At 40.2% G+C, this 21,421-nt stretch overlaps 2 protein-coding genes across 3 annotated transcripts; one reads left to right on the forward strand and one right to left on the reverse strand.

The window, feature by feature from the left end:
- The first annotated feature begins 341 nt into the window (after positions 1-341).
- med17 (mediator complex subunit 17) lies at positions 342-11,601 on the forward strand. Its single transcript, XM_063906867.1, has 13 exons — positions 342-470; positions 1,119-1,363; positions 1,517-1,680; positions 1,978-2,197; positions 2,611-2,747; positions 3,070-3,151; positions 3,323-3,475; positions 3,713-3,843; positions 4,353-4,537; positions 5,710-5,847; positions 7,621-7,738; positions 9,980-10,139; positions 11,141-11,601. The coding sequence occupies exons 2-13, from the start codon at positions 1,129-1,131 to the stop codon at positions 11,347-11,349; spliced, it is 1,932 nt and encodes a 643-aa protein (XP_063762937.1). The 5' UTR covers positions 342-470; positions 1,119-1,128; the 3' UTR covers positions 11,350-11,601.
- Positions 11,602-13,480: 1,879 nt separating this feature from the next.
- Positions 13,481-19,561, reverse strand: LOC134880140 (V-set and transmembrane domain-containing protein 5). 2 transcript variants are annotated; one of them, XM_063906868.1, is made up of 5 exons: positions 19,498-19,561; positions 18,993-19,241; positions 16,668-16,994; positions 14,963-15,106; positions 13,481-13,787 (listed from the first exon to the last, which is right to left on the reverse strand). In XM_063906868.1, the coding sequence occupies exons 2-5, from the start codon at positions 19,066-19,068 to the stop codon at positions 13,756-13,758; spliced, it is 579 nt and encodes a 192-aa protein (XP_063762938.1). In that variant the 5' UTR covers positions 19,069-19,241; positions 19,498-19,561; the 3' UTR covers positions 13,481-13,755. The 2 variants fall into 2 exon arrangements, with proteins under 2 accessions (XP_063762938.1, XP_063762939.1); XM_063906869.1 differs by lacking the exon at positions 19,498-19,561 and adding an exon at positions 19,330-19,346.
- Positions 19,562-21,421: the final 1,860 nt, after the last annotated feature.

Consider the following 21,421-nt stretch of genomic DNA (forward strand, 5'->3'; position numbering starts at 1 on the left):
ATTACACTGCTGATTGTTTTCATCAAAACGTGATACGACATGAACATATGTTTCATAAAGTACCTAAACTGTTAAGTTGTTATAACCATACAAATCTGATTCAGAAAAATTTGAGATTTGTAACTGTAGGGAGGGAGTGAGACATGTACTATAATTGAATATTTGACCAATACAGGATTAATTCCTAGAATACAGCCACTTTTCCCCCCTTCTTTAATTGAATGAATTAAAGAAATTGTCTTTCAGTCTTGCAGGTACACACTCCGGTACAGAAGGTGGCAGCATGCAGCTTTAACCGTTGGTTTGCAGCCCGCCATATACCCATTGGCGTAACGCTAGGGGGCAGCAGAGTGCACTGCAGTTGGTTGTGTGTGTGGAGAGTGAAGAATAAACCATTCATATCTGTACTGGAAATAATATTCCACTCGAGTGAAATACCTTTATGTACTTGTGACCGGTGCATGCTATAGGTAAGAATTACACGAATAATGTTGTCATTCTTATGACTGCTTTTGAGATCTCGTTCTTACATTTGTCCATTAAGATTAGCAAGTGGCTAACGCTAGCAAGCTTTGCTAGCTAGAATCTGAAATACACAATTGAATGCTGTTAGCTAGCAACAATTGGTACGTTATTTATACAGCTATTTGATTATTTAGAAATAACCCTAATAAGTAAACAGAACTGTAAAAATACAGCACTATATGTACAATGTCATACTGCATTCGAAACATTAAAATCCTTACAGAAAAAAGTAGTGCAGTAAAAAGTAGAACATTCTCTGACATAGCGATGCACAAGAGGAACATATTCAAGTTAAGTACACGTATCTCAAATGTGTCATTAAGAGTACTTGAGTAAATGTACTTAGTTACATTTCACCACTCGGACAAGGAAATCATCCAAGTATTAAAATGCCTAAGTGGCTATCAGCCTTGTCTGAACATGACAGTAAACATTTATGAAGTTCATTTTTATTAAGTCATCTCTTTTCAGACTGGCTTTAGAAAATTTCAAATGCAGTAATCCACTCGGCTGAATGTCCTACATGTCCTGTTCTCTACAGGTGCCTCTGACAGTTTGATGATTGACCTCTCTGCTTGTCTCCCTTGTATCAGCCTAGTCATCATGTCTGGAGGTTCAGCAGTGAGGGTCAGCATCGAGTCTACCTGTGAGAAGCAGGTGCAGGAAGTGGCCCTTGATGGAACAGAAACATATGTCCCTCCTCTCTCCATGTCCCAGAACCTGGCAAAGTTGGCACAAAGAATTGACTTCAGCCAGGGATCTGACTCCGAGGAGGATGGGGTCGAAGGCGAAACCAGGGACCGAGAGTGGAACAAGCAGGAGACAGAGGAAGAGGAAGGTAACATATAAAGGACATTTAAAGGAAAACATGAGATAAACATTGCATTAGAGATGTTGTCAATTCAGTGATTTCTTTTATATATATATACAATAAGCTTCAACCTGGGATTGTGTTTTAGAATAAAACCTGATTTGTGTTTTTCTCCAACAGGAACAGTGAAGTTCCAGCCGTCTCTTTGGCCCTGGGACTCTGTGCGTAACAACCTGCGCAGCGCCCTGACGGAGATGTGTGTGCTCCACGACGTGCTCAGTGTGGTGAAGGAGAAAAAGTACATGGCTTTAGACCCAGTGTCTCAGGATCCAGCAGCTAACAAGGTAAACTGAGGAATATCATAATCACTGCTGTCCTTTACAGCTGCAGTCCACCCCAAAATCCAAAGTATATATTTTTGCACGCGTAATTCTTAACAATGTTTTGGTGCATGTAGTGAAGAAAAACACAAGTAATTGAGTAATCCGGTCATGATTTCTGAGAATACATTACATTTGTGTAGTTTAGTTCTCACACCAAAACAATCTAGATTGATAAATAGCACTGCTGATAAGAGCGAAAATATAAAACATTTGACATAAATACTTTCAATGCATAACAGCATTTTTTGCCTTGTGCAGACCCCTCAAGTCTTCCAGCTGATCAGTAAAAAGAAGTTATTGGGCACAGCAGCACAGCTCCTCCTGAAGGGAGCAGAGAAGCTCAGTAAGTCAGTAGCAGAGAACCAAGAGAACAGGAGGCAGAGGGACTTCAACTCGGAGCTTCTACGCCTCCGCTCCCAGTGGAAACTACGCAAGGTGGGAGACAAGATCCTGGGAGACCTGAGCTACCGCAGCGCAGGTGAGAACACCTCTGATATAGACTTCTAAGGGCTTGTTCAAAGACTCAAAGGCTTTATTGTCATATGCACAGTAGCTACAGTGTAGATATGGAAATACAAGTCTGAAGTCCCAGGCTCCTCCAGCAATGCAACATAGTCTATATAAGAGCCAAAACAATAAAACACATTAAAAAAACAATAAAATAGTGCAAGAAAAAACAGAATAGAATAAATAGTGCAAGACCACTGTGCAAGAAATGCAGATGAAGTGAACTATTAACATGTCAGAAAATAAATAAATACAATAACCTAAATAACGCAGATAATGTTGTAAGTGACCAAGTAAATACCAGGAGTCTATACACATGTAAACAGAATAAGATAAACAAGAACAGAATGTAAAATGAAATGTTTTGAATATTTACCCATGCAGGTTCCCTTTTTCCTCACCACGGCACGTTTGAGGTGATCAAGAACACAGATATTGATCTGGACAAAAAGACCCCGGAGGACTACTGCCCCCTAGATGTGCAGATCCCCAGTGATTTGGAAGGATCTGCTTATATCAAGGTAAAAATAAAAAACACAACTCATGTTTTTTCCATGAGAGGTAACAAGGAAACATCTGTGTGGATTTGACTTTGCAAGCAGTGATTAGCATCTGGAGCTCATTGATAACACATTTCTCACTCACTCAACTCATGAGAGGAAAATAAACAGGAAAACGAATGAGATTTCTTGAAGCACCTGTGAACATCAGAGTTAGTAATGCAGAGCGATTTGGTGGATTTCCTGTAGTCCAGCTAAAGCTCTTTCTATTTGTTTAATTGTGACGTCTAATGTGTTCCAGAATTGTGTTGTTGTAAAACTCAAGTGCGGTTTATGTCTTCAGGTGTCCATCCAGAAACAATCTCCAGACATTGGTGATCTGGGGACTGTCAACCTGTTCAGGAGACCTCCAAAAACCAAAGCAGGTATGGTTCAATCCCAACCCAGAGTTGCAAATCATTGAAAGCATTAATGTTATTTCTGGGATTGTCTTGCTCTCTTTTTCTCTTCATCCCGCATATTCCCTCATCACCTAAACTCTTTTTGTCCTGCGCTCATCTCTTCTCCATCTTTTTCATTTGCTCCTCTGAACCCAGGCACCCAGCAGTGGCATGTGAAGCTCGAGGCGGCTCAGAACGTTTTGCTGTGTAAGGAGATCTTCGCCCAGCTGTCGAGAGAAGCCGTCCAGATTAAATCCCAGATCCCTCACATCGTTGTGAAGAATCAGATCATCTCACAGCCCTTCCCAGGTCACAACGCTGAGGACATGTTTTGTTTGACGTTTTCACAAGAACATCACTGTTTGTCGCCTGTAAAACACTGAAGTGTATCACTATAGGCCTGTGCTATGTTGTATTATTTCTACATTAGGACCCATAGTGAAAAGGGGACAATAGACAGAATAACATTTTGCCATCTGTGTGTCTGGAGCCTGTTTCCTCTCTGTATAGGGGCATAAAACAAATCTACTGTTTGTTCCTCTATAGGACTGCAGCTGTCCATCTCACTCTGCCACTCCACGGGGGAGAAGAAGAACCATCGAGCATCTCCAGAGAAACCCAAACCAGACGACCACCTTTACGTACTGGAACACAATCTGCATCAGATGATGAGAGAGGTGAGACACTGAAGCCACCCTGCATGTAAAGCTGTGTTCAAATCACATATATTGATTCAGCAGTGATGTTAGTCGATAAATAACAAGAATGGAGCCGGGGAGATTCCAAAAGACATTTTGAAACAATTTGACCATTCTGTACTTTGTCCACCTGAGAGTAGTGATACATGTGTTTTTAACTGCAAAATATCTGGGGCATATCATCTTTTGTTCACAATTGTTCAAAAAAAATGAAATTGTAAGTGAACTTAGTCAACAGTTTAACTTCAGTTCAGTCTTTATTGTCCTGTTAGGAAAGTTAAACAAACAAAAACACCACATTCTTTTTCTGCTCATTTTTCTGCGCAATTTTTGGTCATGGTAAGATACATCCTGCAAAACATTCAAACCAGGAAAAATACTGCCCTAAATATATCTAGAAAAACTACCACGAGCACCAGTCTTTTATTTCTTTTAACTGCTTACATTTGAACCAATTCTCTGAATTAACGACGTCTCCTCTTGTACAGTTCCACAAGCAGCAGCTGAGCTCTGTGGTGATGCCTCATCCTGCCAGCGCCCCCTTTGGCCACAAACGCATGCGCCTCGCGGGGCCCCTGGCCTACGACAAAGCTGAGATCTCTAACCTGCAGCAGAATGAGGGCCTTCTGGAGAAGATCATCAAACAGGCCAAACACATCTTCCTACGGAGCAGGTAGCTTTAATCTTACCAGCTGTTATTTTCTTTCTTTTGTTAAAGAAATGATGCTTAATTTACAGTGTAATTGCAGTATGTTACTTACAGAAAGTTTACCATTCGTGCAATTTATTAAAAAATAACATTTTGAAGGAAAAATACAGATGTATGTACAGGTATTCAAATGTACTTCAAACGCAGGTAGAATTCAGACTATAACATATATAGCATATTATTGATTGTAAACCCCTATTAAAAATGGAAACATTAAATATAAAAAGAATAATTAAGATATATATATATAAAGAGAGAGATATGTGTATATCTATATATATATATATGTAGATATAGATATATATATATATATATATATATATCTACATATATATATATATCTATATCTACATATAGATATATATATATATATATGTAGATATAGATATATATTAGTGATGCGCGGGCTGGCCCAAAACCCGTGGGTCCGCGGGTCGGGCGGGCCGGGTTGTTTTTTCCGTGGAAAATGCGGGTAGCGGGCGGGTCGGGTAAAAATCGCAATTATTCCAGCTATTATAGTTATATGTATCCGTTCATATGCTTGTCTTTTGTGTAAGGATAAAATGGGGTTTTCTCCCTCTCTTCCCGCTCCGTCTCATGCACCGCACACAGGCAGCACGTCAGAAGGCAGCAGCAAGCTGCGAGCTATGCCTCCTGTCAATCATTTGTTTAGCGAAAATAATAGCCTGCCGTGCATCTCCTCATAATTGTGAGCAAAACCCCTCGTCAATAGGCCTACCGTTTGGCAAATCACGACGTAAACTCACTGGTATCTTTTTTTTTTTCTTCTCCCATTTTCGCGGGTTGGGTCGGGTTGGGTTAAAAAATCAGAGCGTAATTTTGCGGGTCGGGCGGTGCGGATTGGCTGTCACGATGGGTTGGGTTGGTGCGGGGGTTAAAAATCCTTAACCCGCGCATCACTAATATATATATATCTATATGAAACTCCCTTACGATTTCCACGTTTGGCCAGTAGATGGTGCACTTTGTCTTTCGCTCATCGTAATTTAAACTCAGGACAAAACAGTATATGAACAAGCTAAGAACTGTTGGTTTTAAAATGCTGAGTGACGTCCTGTATAAGCTTTATTTTTTAGCCCGTTATTTAAATTTGTGTAAATGTTTGTGACCATCAGGACGGCGCGGACCATCGACAGCCTGGCCAGCCGCATAGAAGACCCCCAGATCCAGGCTCACTGGTCCAACATCAACGATGTGTACGAGTCCAGCGTCAAGGTGCTCATCACCTCTCAGGGCTACGAACAGATCTGCAAGTAAGTGGATGAGAGGGAGGAAGGATAGAGGAAGAACCTGAGCAGGAAGGTGTTTGCCGCTGGCAACATAATAGAAATACACTACCCGGCCAAAAAAAGCTCACCACCCAGATTTAACTAAGCAAATACGTAAGAGCCTCTCATTGAATAATTACTGCATGGGGGATTATGTTTCTGCTGGCAACAAGTTATCAACCCTAACTGATGCAGTGAGTAGCTTCTCATTTGTTAAACAGTCATGTGGAAAGACATATCCTGTGGTCGTGGAAAAGACGTTAATCTGTTTCAGAAGGGTCACATTATTGGCACGCATCAAGCAGAGAAAACATCTAAGAGATTGCTGAAACTACTAACATCAGGTTAAGAACTGTCCAACACATTATTAAAAACTGGAAGGACAGTGGGGAAACATCGTCTTCCAGGAAGGAATGTGGTCGGAAACAAATCTTCAATGATCGTGATCGGCGATCACTTAAACGTTTGGTGGAATACAATTGTAGAAAAACGACAGTAGAACTCACGGCTATGTTTAATAGTGAAAGTAAGAGCATTTCTACACACACAATGCGAAGGGAACTCGAGGGATTGGGACTAAACAGCTGTGTAGCCGTAAGAAAAGCACTTGTCAGTGAGGCTAATCGGAAAAAATGGATTCAATTTGCTAGGGAGCGTAAAGATTGGACTCTGGAGCAATGGAAGAAGGTCATGTGGACTGATGAGTCCAGATTCACCCTGTTCCAGACTGATGGACACATCAAGGGAAGAAGAGAGGTGGCTGAAGTGATGCACCCATCATGCCTAGTGCCTACTCTACAAACCTGTGGGTGCAGTGCTATGATCTGGGGATGCTGCAGTGGGTCTGGTCTAGGTTCAGCAACGTGCCCAAAGAATGAGGTCAGCTGACTACCTGAATATACTGAAGGACCAGGTTATTCCATCAATGGATTTGTTCCTCCTGATGGCACGGGCTGTTCCAAGATGCCAGGGTCCATCGGGCTCAGATTGTGAAAGAGTGGTTCAGGGAGCATGAGACGTCATTTTCACACATGGATTGGCCCCCACAGAGTCCAGACCTGAACCCCATTGAGAATCTTTGGGATGTGCTGGAGAAGACTTTGCACAGTGGTCCGAATCTCGCGTCATCAATACAAGATCTTGGCGAAAAATTCATGCAAGACAGAAATAAAAGTTGTGACATTGCAGAAGCTTGTGGAAACGATGCCACAGCGAATGCGTGCCGTAATCAAAGCTAAAGGCGGTCCAACAATATTAGAGTGTGTGACCGTTTTTTTGGCCGGGCAGTGTACGTCACTCGAAAAGCTGCCTCCTGTTTAGGAACCGATCTTTTTTTAGGGATGCATATCATGAATGTTTTTAAGCGGATACAATATCCTTGAATTTCTCTTTTTTTCCACAAAGAATTGAATCACTTTATTTGTTGGTGGACTGCTGTTATTTTTAATGCATGGGGGAGAAGTACTGAAACACAAATACATGAAACAAAAAGTCAAAAGCATTCCTCAATATTTAGCTCAAATGTTGAATCCTCACCGGCCAAGTGTCTGACCAGTGCAGCTCAAAGTGTGTGTGTGTGTGTGTGTGTGTGTGTGTGTGTGTGTGTGTGTGTGTGTGTGTGTGTGTGTGTGTGTGTGTGTGTGTGTGTGTGTGTGTGTGTGTGTGTGTGTGTGTGTGTGTGTGTGTGTGTGTGTGTGTGTGTGTGTTTGTGTGTCTCTGTCTGTCTGTCTGTCTGTGTGTTTGTGTGTGTGTGTGTAGGTCCATCCAGCTGCAGCTGAACATTGGAGTGGAGCAGATCAGGGTGGTGCACAGAGACGGACGGGTGGTCACACTGTCACACCAGGAACAGGAACTGCAGGACTTCCTCCTCTCACAGGTATCTCAGTTCCCTCATACGTGTGTGTGCGTGCGTGTGTGTGGTGCATACAGAAGTAAATGAATGTTCATTTTGCCAGAACACAGAGCTCCGCACAAGTTGGTTTTCAGGTCGTCCTGCTGCTGGGTCTAGTGCTTTTGTTTGAGCTACAGATACTTCTGGGATCTGGCAACATGGAGGGAAGTTAAACATTTGCACATATGTTTATTTGAATACCTCCCATTCTAATGTTTCTCAGCTGGTTGCAAACCCCTTTAGGAAAATTCTAGCTACTGTAATCTATTACAGTATTTTGGTTTTATGCAACCTTATCTTCTCCATCACACCTCAGAGGGGAAGTACTTTGACCTCCCCTACATTTATCTGACAGCTTTAGTTTCTTTATTTGTTGTGAATGATCTCCTTAATTTTCTCAACTACAGCTAAATAAACTTTTTAAAAAGCCTCTTGTGTAGGATAAATGCATCATCACAAAGTTCAAAACAGGGCTGACTTTTAGAGATATTGTAAAATTGAGAGTTCTCTCAGGAAAACTGCGCTATATACACTGCGTTCCAAATTATTATGCAAGTGATATCTTTCTCAGATTTTCCTAAATAGTCGATGCAAATGATAATCAGTATAATTTTCAGGTCATCAACCGTTAGAGTATAATTCTAATTTTATTGAACACACTTCCCAATGATTACAGTATTCTTAAAAAGCTCAAATTGCACTGTTCCTAATGATTATGCACTACAGAGTTTCAAAACATTTTATAGGTTGTAAAGAACTAAAAATGGTCATTTGTTGAATTTGCAGCATTAGGAGGTCATATTTACTGAAATCAAAATCTATTTCAATCAAAAACATGTTAACAGGCCAAGTTACACGTTAACATAGGACCCCTCCTTTGATATCACCTTCACTATTCTTACATCCATTGAACTTGTGAGTTTTTGGAGAGTTTCTGGTTGAATTTCTGTGCAGGTTGTCAGAATAGCCTCCCAGAGCTGCTGTTTTGATGTGAACTCCCACCCTCATAGATCTTTTGCCTTGGATGCTCTAAGGTTCTCAATAGGGTTGAGGTCAGGGGAAGATGGGGGCCACACCAGTTTCTCTCCTTTTATGCCCATAGCAGCCAATGACACAGAGGTATTCTTTGCAGCATGAGATGGTGCATTGTCATGCATCAAGATGATTTGACTACGGAAAGCACGGTTCTTCTTTTTGTACCACGGAAGAGAGTGGTCAGTGAGAAACTCTATATACTTTGCCGACGGTCATTTTCACACCTTCAGGGACCCTAAAGGGGCCTACCAGCTCTCCCTATGATCCCGGCCCAAAACATGACTCCGCCACCTCCTTGCTGATGTCGCAGCCATCCACTACTCCATCCATCTGGACCACCCAGGGTTGCACGACACTCAACTGTTAGTCTTCATGTATTTCTGAGCCCACAGCAACCGTTTCTGCTTGTGGGCATTGTTTAGGGGTGGCCGAATATTAGGGTCATGCACAACTGCAAACCTCTGGAGGATCCTACACCTTGAGGTTCGCGGGACTCCAGAGGCACCAGCGGCTTCAAATGCCTGTTTGCTGCTTTGTAATGGCTTTTTAGCAGCTGCTCTCCTAATCCGATGAATTTGTCTGGCAGAAACCTTCCTCATTATGCCTTTATCTGCACGAACCCGCCTGTGCTCTGAATCGGTCACAAATCTCCTCACAGTATGATGATCACGCTTAAGTTTTGGTGAAATATGTAATGTTTTCATAAGTTGTCCAATGTATTGCACTATTTGACGCTTTTCGGCAGCAGAGAGATCCTTTTTCTTTCCCATATTGCTTGAAACCTGTGGCCTGCTTAATAACGTGGAACGTCCTTCTTAAGTAGTTTTCCTTTAATTGGGCTCACCTGGCAAACTATTTATCATAGGTGTCTGAGATAGATTTCAATGATCCAAAGAGCCCTGAGACACAATACCATCCATGAGTTTAATTGAAAAACAAAAAATGTAATGTTTATGACACTTAAATCCAATTTGCATAATAATTTGGAACGCGGTGTAGTGTATTAATGCATTAAAGGAAGCACTACCTTGATCTACAATCACATCTAGAAACACCATATAGTATAACACATTTGATTGATTCTATTACCATTTCCCTCTTCTGTTAATTATACATGCATACTTTGACTTTATTAGGTCTGGAATGCAGGACTGTAGTCCGTCCTCTCACTGACATGTTGTGTGTTGCCAGATGTCGCAGCATCAGGTGCATGCCGTCCAGCAGCTGGCCAAAGTGATGGGCTGGCACGTCCTCAGCTTCAGTAACCACGTGGGCCTGGGCCCAGTGGAGAGCATTGGGAACGCCTCGGCTGTCACCGTCGCCTCTCCCAACGGAGAGTACGCCATCTCAGGTGAGACGAGTAGGGTGGACCTCGACTAAAGATTCTTCTGGTCGATTAATAGTCGTCAATTCAGGCGATAAGTCGACTAATCGGTGCACGTATCTAACTTATTATGATTATTAATATTATCGATTTATTTTTTCTCACAAAATGGTGTCAGTTTCAAAGGCATGGTAAACTGTAGTAATGAACCTTTGAAATATAAATTAAATGGTACACGTAGAAAGTGCATTAGTCGCAGCGCATGGACGGAGCGGTCCGCCTGCCAGCGGTATAAACAGCAGAAGCTCCGGTAAGGATTCTTGATGATGCCGGCCATAGGGAAGCTGCGCTCCGATGGCGTAGATATGGAGGCGACTTTTTGCCTCTCACCTTGTGACATCCTCATAGGAAGTTTACCTCTCTCTGAAGAAAATCTATTCTGATTTGTTTAAATCATCTAACGGGTGAAGCCTTGATAACTTGCCAGAGATCCAGCTGAACTAACTAGCTTGATAGCTTAATAACGTTGACCTATCAGTTTTATTGGACTTTCGTGTCGGTATCTCTGAACCGAACAAGAAGATAGATTTAAAAAACTTAAATGTGATGACATTAAACAGTCACAGGGGAAGAAATGCATGACAAAAAATGGCAATCACAATTAGCTGCAATTGACCAGAATTCAATGCAGCCCTGTTGAGACCTGTTGCATTTTGAACCAAAAAGCTCAACTTTCCCTTTTCCCTGAGCCAGTGAAGCAACTCATGCAATGCTCTTGCTTAAGGCAACCAGGCCACACCCAGTCTCCACTCTGAGCTGAGGCTGACAGGATGAAACAAGTTGAGGGATCATTATGAGAGATTCACCTCACCACAAAAGAACTCTTGTGCTACATAAACATCAAGAATGATTGTTATCTATGACAGTGTCCCAGGACGGTTTAAAAAGTGAAACCGAACTTCCTCATTATCTCACCTGACCAAGTATGCGTGGATTAACATTTTACGTGCGTCTGTTTGTCTATTCAGTGCGTAACGGCCCAGAGAGCGGCTGCAAAGTGTTGGTCCAGTTCCCTCGCAGCCAGACCAAAGAGCTGCCCAAGAGCGACGTCATCCAGGACGCCAAGTGGAGCCACCTCCGAGGGCCCAGCAAAGAGGTCCACTGGAGCAAGATGGAGGGCCGGAACTTTGTGTACAAGATGGAGCTCCTCATGGCTGCATTGACTCCCTGCCCCTAGATCCCGTCACACTCTTCATACACACACGCTGGTTAATATACAGTAGTAAAGGAAAGGGTTAGTGGCACACAGGAGCCATGACACACACCTCTGTCAAAGACTTGTACACTCCCATACACCTTTTTTACCCAATTCATGGACTTTGAATACTGTCATAATTTCCCCTCCAGGAGTGTGTGCTGCCCTCTCTGAATTTGTTAACGTGAGGTGTGTGCCTGACATTATTTCATACAAAATAAAAGATGAATTCTGTCCATGTGTTTGTGTTGATTTGTCAAAATATCATAAGAATGTAGCTATGAATTAGATGTGTTTTAAAGACTAATGGTTCATTTAGTTCACTGTGAGGAAAGTGTTGATGTGCTCTTTACCTTTACAGTATCAAATGTCTTAATATGAGCTGACCCTTTACTCCCTTTGAGGTTTTAGTTCACCTTTGAACTTAGTGGACCTTTTTTTTGTAGGTCTGATACAGTGGGGCAAAAAGTATTTAGTCAGCCACCAATTGTGCAAGTTCTCCCATTTAAAAAGATGAGAGAGGCCTGTAATTTTTATCATAGGTACACTTCAACTATGAGAGACAGAATGAGAAAACAAAATCCAGGAAATCACATTGTAGGATTTTTAATGAATTAATTGGTAAATTCCTCGGTAAAATAAGTATTTGGTCACCTACAAACAAGCAAGATTTCTGGCTCTCACAGACCTGTAACTTCTTCTTTAAGAGGCTCCTCTGTCCTCCACTCGTTACCTGTATTAATGGCACCTTTTTGAACTCGTTATCAGTATAAAAGACACCTGTCCACAACCTCAAACAGTCATACTCCAAACTCCACTATGGCCAAGACCAAAGAGCTGTCAAAGGAGACCAGAGACAAAATTGTAGACCTGCACCAGGCTGGGAAAACTGAATCTGCAATAGGTAAGCAGCTTGGTGTGAAGAAATCAACTGTGGGAGCAATTATTAGAAAATGGAAGACATACAAGACCACTGCTAATCTCCCTCGATCTGGGGCTCCACGCAAGATCTCACCCCGTGGGGTCAAAATGATCACAAAAAAGGTGAGCAAAAATCCCAGACCCACACGGGGGGACCTAGTGAATGACCTGCAGAGAGCTGGGACCAAAGTAACAGAAGCTACCATCAGTAACACACTACGCCGCCAGGGACTTCAATCCTGCAGTTCCAGACGTGTCCCCCTGCTTAAGCCAGTACATGTCCAGGCCCGTCTGAAGTTTGCTAGAGGGCATTTGGATGATCCAGAAGAGGATTGGGAGAATGTCATATGGTCAGATGAAACCAAAATAGAACTTTTTGGTAAAAACTCAACTCGTCGTGTTTGGAGGAGAAAGAATGCAGAGTTGCTTCCAAAGAACACCATACCTACTGTGAAGCATGGGGGTGGAAACATCATGCTTTGGGGCTGTTTTTCTGCAAAGGGACCAGGACGACTGATCCGTGTAAAGGAAAGAATGAATGGGGCCATGTATCGTGAGATTTTGAGTGAGAACCTCCTTCCATCAGCAAGGGCACTGAAGATGATGCGTGGCTGGGTCTTTCAGCATGACAATGATCCCAAACACACCGCCAGGGCAACGAAGGAGTGGCTTCGTAAGAAGCATTTCAAGGTCCTGGAGTGGGCTAGCCAGTCTCCAGATCTCAACCCCATAGTAAATCTTTGGAGGGAGTTGAAAGTCCGTGTTGCCCAGCGACAGCCCCAAAACATCACTGCTTTAGAGGAGATCTGCATGGAGGAATGGGCCAAAATACCAGCAACAGTGTGTGAAAACCTTGTGAAGACTTACAGAAAACGTTTGACCTCTGTCATTGCCAACAAAGGGTATATAACAAAGTATTGAGATGAACTTTTGTTATTGACCAAATACTTATTTTCCACAATCATTTGAAAATAAATTCTTTAAAAATCCTACAATGTGATTTCCTGGATTTTTTTTTCTCATTCTGTCTCTCATAGTTGAGGTATACCTATGATAAAAATTACAGGCCTCTCTCATCTTTTTAAATGGGAGAACTTGCACAATTGGTGGCTGACTAAATACTTTTTTGCCCCACTGTACCTGGTTTGGAGATTTTTTCTGAAAAAGCCACAATGAAAAGAAAACCACACAATTCACTTGTTTAGAAAATAAATACAGTATGTATTGTTTTCCAATATCATGAGGGATATATTTACATTCAATTCAGTGAGCTGTAAAGCATGTGTGTTTAATACAAATGTAAACATGGTACACAGTTTTCATAATTAAACCGCTTCCTCTGTGTAAGTAACGTGTTCAACTGAAAATGATAAGATACATTATATTTACATCTAACTGTTGAAAAGGCTCCTTGAGTTCAGTGAACAGTAGGTAGTCTCCTCCCTGCACAGCGCAGCCACACGTCCATCAAAGAGGCTGCAGCTCCGTGGCATCATTTGCTGCATAAAAGGAGACTTAAACTTAACACATCATACAGAACAGCACTATAATAGACCTTTGTACTCAAACACACCCATACTTAGACACTACACATCACTTACCCACATTCACACCCATCAAGCCGTATTGATACCTTTCACACAATGAGGCAGCAGAGAGTAAACTGCACTCCAGGGCAACACAACTCAGACTAATCTGAATCAAGATCCAGCCAAAGGAAAATAACTGATGTACTTCTTACTTTTACAGAAAATGATGATCAAGCTCAGTTTTTTTCTGGGATAGTGAGGGATGGAAATTGAAATGTTTTATTCGTCAGCATGTGTGTATATATCATTACCTGACTTGGAACCTAAGGCCTTATATCACTGGCTTTTGGGGAGTAGCTTTGCTTGCCGCTAACTCTCCCCCCCTTTTATTCACCACAGCAAATCACTCATTGAGCAGGGAAGGGAATCTTTAGGGGCGATGCTACAGGTCAATTGGACAAGATTTCATTGAGACAAATATATTTTCTGTTCATCTGAAATGTTCTGTTTAAATATTCACATTATCTTCTGGTGAATAAGAAGAAAACTAGCGATGCAAATTGATTTAGAATTGTGAAATAAACACATTTCGGATGTTGTTGTTTCTACTAATCCAAAATATGAGTTGGCTAAATGTGTTTAAATACCCACTGATATCAAAGGCTCAAATTACTTAGAGGAAGCTCCAATTCTGTAAACAAGCCTCACTTAAGTTTGATATTTTACCTTTTTACATTTAAGTGATCAACTTGACAAACATTTTATTATATTTTATAATAATATTTGATTATTTTATTTCTTCATTGTGGGTTACACACAGTTCTTCCTAAAGTGCTTTTTTGTGCACATTTTTTTTTTCTTCTGAAATGTTATGTTTAAATATTCACATTAACTAACACTATCTTTTGGTGAATACAAATACAGATGTAAATAGACAATGATAATAAACATTTAAATGTCTATTTTGGATGTTTTTGTCTCTACTAATCCGAAATAAGACAATTTTACACAAAATAGTGCTTTAAAAGATAATGATTTTAGCTCAAGTGCCTCATCTTAAGTGTTTGAAAGATGGTGTTTCATACAAACTGTGTTGTTCATAAAGGGGCTCATACTTTACAGACTTATATGTCACGTTTCTTTACCTGGCATCTGTTTCCTGCGTCTCCATGCTACTATCTTCCTGTAGGCCTTGTCCAGCAGCCAGGTAGCCAGCATGAGAAGGCCAGTCAAACAGGCCAGGGCTAAGGCCGAGACGGACAGGTACTGCAGGTCCTCGTACAGCACCTCTACAGGACACACACACACACACACACACACACACAAATACACACACACACACAGATCAGGTTCACTTCATAAGGTACATGAGTTCAGATTACTTTCCAGAGATGCAAACACAAAAAAACCACGTCAGACTAAAACTGATATATAGGAAATGACATCACTATGAGTTATTGTTAAGGTCACAAATCTTACTTTTTAAACTGTTTTCCTCTTAAAAATAAAATGCAGCATCAGGTTATCAGGTTCACTAAAGTTAATGCTGAATGACTGAGATGAACTCAAAGCTCCTGCTGGATCTAAAGATCACATACTACATTCTAAATGTTACTCTAGACTTTTGTTTCATGGTGTGTGTGTTTGCTCCTAAGAGGTGATGGGGCCTGTGCTAAGGGAACCATTCTTTCTTATGAATTTTCTAAAATATTTTTGTTTAATTTATCCTATTTCTTTATCTATGTTTCTTTTTGCAGGAATGATTTACAACTTCATGAAGGACAGGTAAAGAATTCCACCTGGGGAAACCAATGCTGACTAACACCCAAAACAGTGTGGGGAAGCTAGCTGCCCTTTTATTATCACACTTAAAATAATAATTAGTCAAAACACTTCCATTACATAGATACTCAAATGTTTTCCATGTTTGTGTGCATTTAAAGAATTTGAGTTAGAAAATACTTGTATTTGTTTGTTTATGTTTTTCAGCAGAGAAACTTCAGACTGTGCAGCTTGACTTTTATTTCCAATGACGTCGTACTGCTCTTTCCTCCTTTTTCTTACTCTCTTTGGACTTCAGATTTTCCTCTAGTGCACTGGGAACTTGGATGTGGACCAGGGCAGTCTGATGCTTACAGTACACATCCACAGAGACACATGACTGTGTTGTTTATATCCACTCTGCCCTGCTATGCAAGCTAAGACAAAGAGATTGAGAAATAGTTCTGCAGTTCACATACACCACAGTCAGACCTCTGCCTCTGAGCTTTTCTGGCTTGGAATCAAACATTTCCAGTCACAAGTCCACTTCTAAAACTCACAGCCTTGTTTGGGAAACCTGGGCAGGGTTACTGTTTTCCAACAACTGTTACCCCAATGCTATTGAGCAAGACCCGATACCAGTCAGACTGCCTGAGACGGAATCTGTTATTCCACACTTCAATTAGGATCATCAGCGCTTAGGAAATCAGTTCACTGGATATATTTTTTGTTGTACATGTTCATGCTGTTTGTATTCAAGTCTGACTAGCTGTTGCTTTTATTGGCCAGCAGATAAGGGCAGATTATTTTTTGTTTCTCAATCTGTTGCTGCTTTCCTTAATAAAGGTACATCTTATCTTATCTTATTATGGGCCCCTATAAACAGACAAAAGGCCCCTGTCTGGTACATAAAAACAATACACACTTCATACGTTTTTATTTTTTCATATTTTTCTCGTTTTCTGTCTCTTTGTGGGTGTTTTGCCCCTTTTTATAGTCGCTGTAAGTGTCTATGTATGTGATTTATGGTCTCTTTCAGTCAGCGCATGTGCCACAAGTCGAATGAGGAACAAGGCCAGATCCACTCACCGTTCACTTTCAGAACAAAGCCAGCATCCTTGCTGCTTCCTGCTGCTTCTGTGACAGTGACCACGTAGTACCCTGCGTCCTGCAGCCGCAGGTCTGACAGACCCATGGAGCCATTGTTGAAGGTCTGCACTCTGCTGCTGTAGTCCACTGTTATGTTGGTGTAGACCCCCGGCTGCCAAATCCCTATGGTGCGGCTCACCGCCCCTGACATAAAGGTCCATTGTATGGTGGGGATCCCGATGCAGGAAACATCCAGCGAGAAAAACACATCCTCCTGCACTGACCTGGTCAGGCTCCTCTGGGGAGAATGAATGGAGATGGCTCCAGCTTCCAAAGAAGACAAAAAGTAAAGATATGTATTTTAGATTAAATGTTAAATGCATTGTGGAGGTGAAAAGTAAATACACATGTTCTTTGGAATAAATAGACAGGGAGTGCGAAAGAGATCAGATTCAAAAAGTCAAAGTAAAAAAGTATTAGTATCAAAATAGACTTAAAAAGCCAAAGCAATTACTTATTCTGCACACTGATTATTTCAGAACAGTTTGTACTATATTGAATTACATAAGTCGTTGATACAGTCATGTGTTCATTGCTTTTTACATTGCAGCTAATTTGATGACTTTATGTAACACATCATCCTTTATTTGTTTATTTCTATACATATATACGTATTTTAGTTCATCAGTGATGTAACTAATACTTTCAAATACAGAAATGTGTTGAATTAAAAAGTACATTATTTATTTTTGAGATGTAGTAAAGTAGCATGGAAAGAAAATACTGAAGAATGTACCTCAAAAGGGTGCTTAAGTTAATAACTTAAGGAAGTGCTTTGATACATTCCTCCACTGGGTAGGACAGTAATTACCGCAGAGCATTTCATTGTATGACACAATAAATATATGTTCATAAAAATAAAATGTGTAGCCTCTTATGACACATCCAGTCAGTGCTGCAGACCAACACTGTGACTCACTCACCTTCGCCTCCATTTACAGACACATGTGCTGCTCTTAGTATCTGAAGAAAACTTGTCAAACAAGCTGAGAAATACTGATCTGAATGTAGCCAGCAGTGTTGGGCTGCTCTCTGCTTTGGCTGCCCCTGATCAAATATTTCCTCACAGTTTCAGTGCGGTATCTGGTTCTGCTGATGTGTTTGCTTAATGAGGCGCAGGTAAAGAATTCCACCTGAGGAAACCAACCAACTCCCAAAGCGGTGTGGGGAAGCTGGCTGCCCTTTTATTATTCCACCTCAAATAACAATTAATCAAAAAACTTCCATTACACTAAAATGTTTTCGTTGTTTGTGTGGATTTGAAATATTTGATATAGAAAAGTCGTTTGTTTGTTTAAAGAATTTGAGTTAGAAAATACTTGTATTTGTTTGTTTATGTTTTTCAGCAGAGAAACTTCAGACTGTGCAGCTTGACTTTAATTTCTAATGACGTCGTACTGCTCTTTCCTCCTTTTTCTTACTCTCTTTGGGATTCAGAGTTTCCTCTAGTGCACTGGGAATTTGGATGTGGACCAGGGCAGTCTGATGCTTACAGTACACATCCACAGAGACACATGACTGTGTCATTTATATCCACTCAGCCTTCTGCTATGCATGCTAAGACAAAGAGATTGAGAAAATGAACAGGTAACACTCCCGCCATGCTCTCATTTCAGCTCCTTGAGTAAATATAGGATTGCCATAAAGGCAGGATCTCAAAGCAGAGGGGGAGAGTAATTAAATACTTCTACTTAAGTATCGTCTTTAATATTGAAGTACATGAACATTGAGTATTTTTATGTACATGCCACTTTCTACTAAAAAAGCAAATGTTTTACTTGTTTCCTTCCCTACATTAATATGAAGTTTTGATTTACTTTATAAATAAAGATTTTTACAAAAAACACATATACGCCTGTACAAGCAACTTTTCTGATAATCATAGTGAAGTTATTCTTCTTTTAACAATGCTGTAATGTATCAGTCATAATGTGGAGGGTCAGAGCGTTGGTTGGACTAACACTGTGCAGGTGTATCTTCTGGCTCATGTTAACTGTGAAGGTATTACTTACTACTTTTACTGTTTTTACAAAACAAACATCAAGTGAATAATGGAGCAAATAGTCTTTAGATTAATCCGAAATAAAAAGAATCCTTAGTTAATGGATCCAAAGGAACTCCATCATCACCTTTAAGTATATTTTCCTTAATATCCTTTACACACTGTGGAAACACTCCACAGTGTGTTGTTGGAACTGTTACTGAATTGAAGGACACATTACTTCTCCCACTACTTAAAACATAAACATGTGTTGGAATGCTTACCTAGGTGACACATATATAATGTGATGCTGAGGAACACAGCAACATCTTGAACTTCCCAGAGCCTGAAATGCCACATTAGAATCCCAGACCCATTGGTCGAGCCGCAGTCGAAGAATATCTTCCAGGTTATTTCACATTCTGAAGTATTCTCCTCTCCGTGTTTCTCCTTCCAAAAAACAGCCTTTCCTCGATCCCTGGTTTTCCTTTTCCACGGATCTTTGTACAGGTGAATCTGAGTGACTTTTCCACCTAGATTTTGAAAGAAGTGAACTGTTTGGTCACAGAAGTGCTGGAGATTCCCTCCTGTCTCAGGACTGAGCTGGGTTTCTCTTCATACCTGCGCAAGTTAGTGCCAGCCAGCCCACACCTATCAGACAGGTTCAGCCAGAGATTACTGAGCAAACACGTACTCAGCGCTCTGTGAATTTACACACACCCACACACAAAAAATATATATCCTTCTCAATTTACTACCACCACCAGCACCCGCCCAACAAACACTCACCTGTATACGCAGACACACTTTCTAAAAATGAAACCAGGTATTCTTGCTGTTAGGGACACACCTGGTAAAACATGTTAAACAGGAAGTGTATGTTCGTATGCAGCAAAGGACACAAACAATCACACTACAGGGAAGTTACGTTTTCAGTGTTGGAGGCATGAATACAGTGCTTGATTCTGTGCCTGTGTGTTGAGACATTTCTATTTCTGATTCTTTTATTTAAGGTGAGACACTACAGGCAAAAGCATCCATTGATTTCTTCCTGAACAAATCTTCTTTCAGACTGGTTAAAAAACAACATTAAAAATGCACAAGTAGCTCTTCATTATTCTAAACTTCGTCTGTAAATTTCTCCTACATCTGCCAACCATATGCTTTTTTGAATATTCAAAAATATTTTCAGGAATCTTATGAACCAAAATATAATGTTCCTAGTGTAATTAATCTGCATAAGTGCGTTGGATCTGTTACATATTTGACCAAATTTACCTGTAGTTCTAAATGTATGGCATTTCACAATCTTCTTCAAAATGAGTTCTTTGTTGTGAGCCAGAAGTCTCAGCTTCAGTAGAATTTATATACACCAAACTCTCCAGTTTCATTCCTGTCTTTATTTTGAAGGTGTATACAGAGGGGTTTGTTTATTCAGTATCATGGAGTGATAAAAAAGGATATCCAAAATTCCCTTTTTAAAAACCATTGACTCTGATATGTCAAATGAAACAGGAAATGTTAACCTGCCTCTGTCCATCCAATGTCACACTACAATAATCTGCTTATTCCAACAACATGTAATGTACACAAATAATTGTGTTAATGTAAATAATCAAATGGTGAGGTTTTATGTTAAAAGCTATTATTATTATATTATATAAATATATATATTATTATTATTATTATTATTATTATTATACTCACTTGTCAAGCCCCTCTCTAAATTATTCAGATCTTATTTAAAGACATTTAGAAATCAGATAAATGAATTGTACATGCTTATCTCAAAACAAATGTATATATATACATTTTGTAATAATGTTTACTGTCAAAAGCATCATTGTGTTTCCATTAGGATGACAAAAGTAATACAAATAAATGGTATATTTAGCTCTATAACTACATTTATGAAAATCCTACGGTTGATAGTTATACAATCAAACAGTGTAAGAATGTAAGCCTTCACTCTGATGGAGGGAGGATGTTTGTTGATTTTGATTTCAATTGAGGAACAATCCCACGGTTTGAAATGTATGTTAATTCAACCTGTATTAAACTCTTATATCTTATATTTATCTTATTCATCCATGTGCTCGATGAAGAAATCTGGATACAGGAATCATATTTCATGTATGATTCTGATATTTTATGATTCAGTTGTTTGAATTGCATTTCCTGATGGTGTTTGATTTCGAGTAGTATTCAGCAGTATTATGTGTTCAGATGGTATAAATAAAAAAGTAGCAATAATGCATTCTACTCTGTTACAAGCAAAACTCCTGCATTCAACATTTTACTACTACTAAGTGTTCAGAAATATTTTCATATTAAGGTGAAAGATATGTATATGCAGTATTTTGACTGAATTATAATTTGTGATGCATTACATTTAAATGACTTAATGTTAGCGACACGGTCACTTTGGTTATTTAAGAAATGTAGCACACATAGCTAATGCTAGGTTAAGGGTTAAACTAAATTGTTAGTATAGCACAGTTCATTGATAACGCAAAATGAACTTGTGAAAAGCCCTTTTTTTTATGTGTCTTGGAAAGTCATTAATATGCCAATTTCGTTGTTGCTGTATTGTGCGATATGCAGACTGATCACTACAGCGTGATAACCCTTAAGAAGCCAGTTTAGAGGCAGGCGCTGCAGAATAAATACTAAAAATACTAAATCGAATTTGGAGGTGTAGGAATTGAACTGC

Source organism: Eleginops maclovinus, chromosome 18 (genome assembly GCF_036324505.1).
Source record: "Eleginops maclovinus isolate JMC-PN-2008 ecotype Puerto Natales chromosome 18, JC_Emac_rtc_rv5, whole genome shotgun sequence".
Taxonomy (NCBI): Eukaryota; Metazoa; Chordata; class Actinopteri; order Perciformes; family Eleginopidae; genus Eleginops; species Eleginops maclovinus.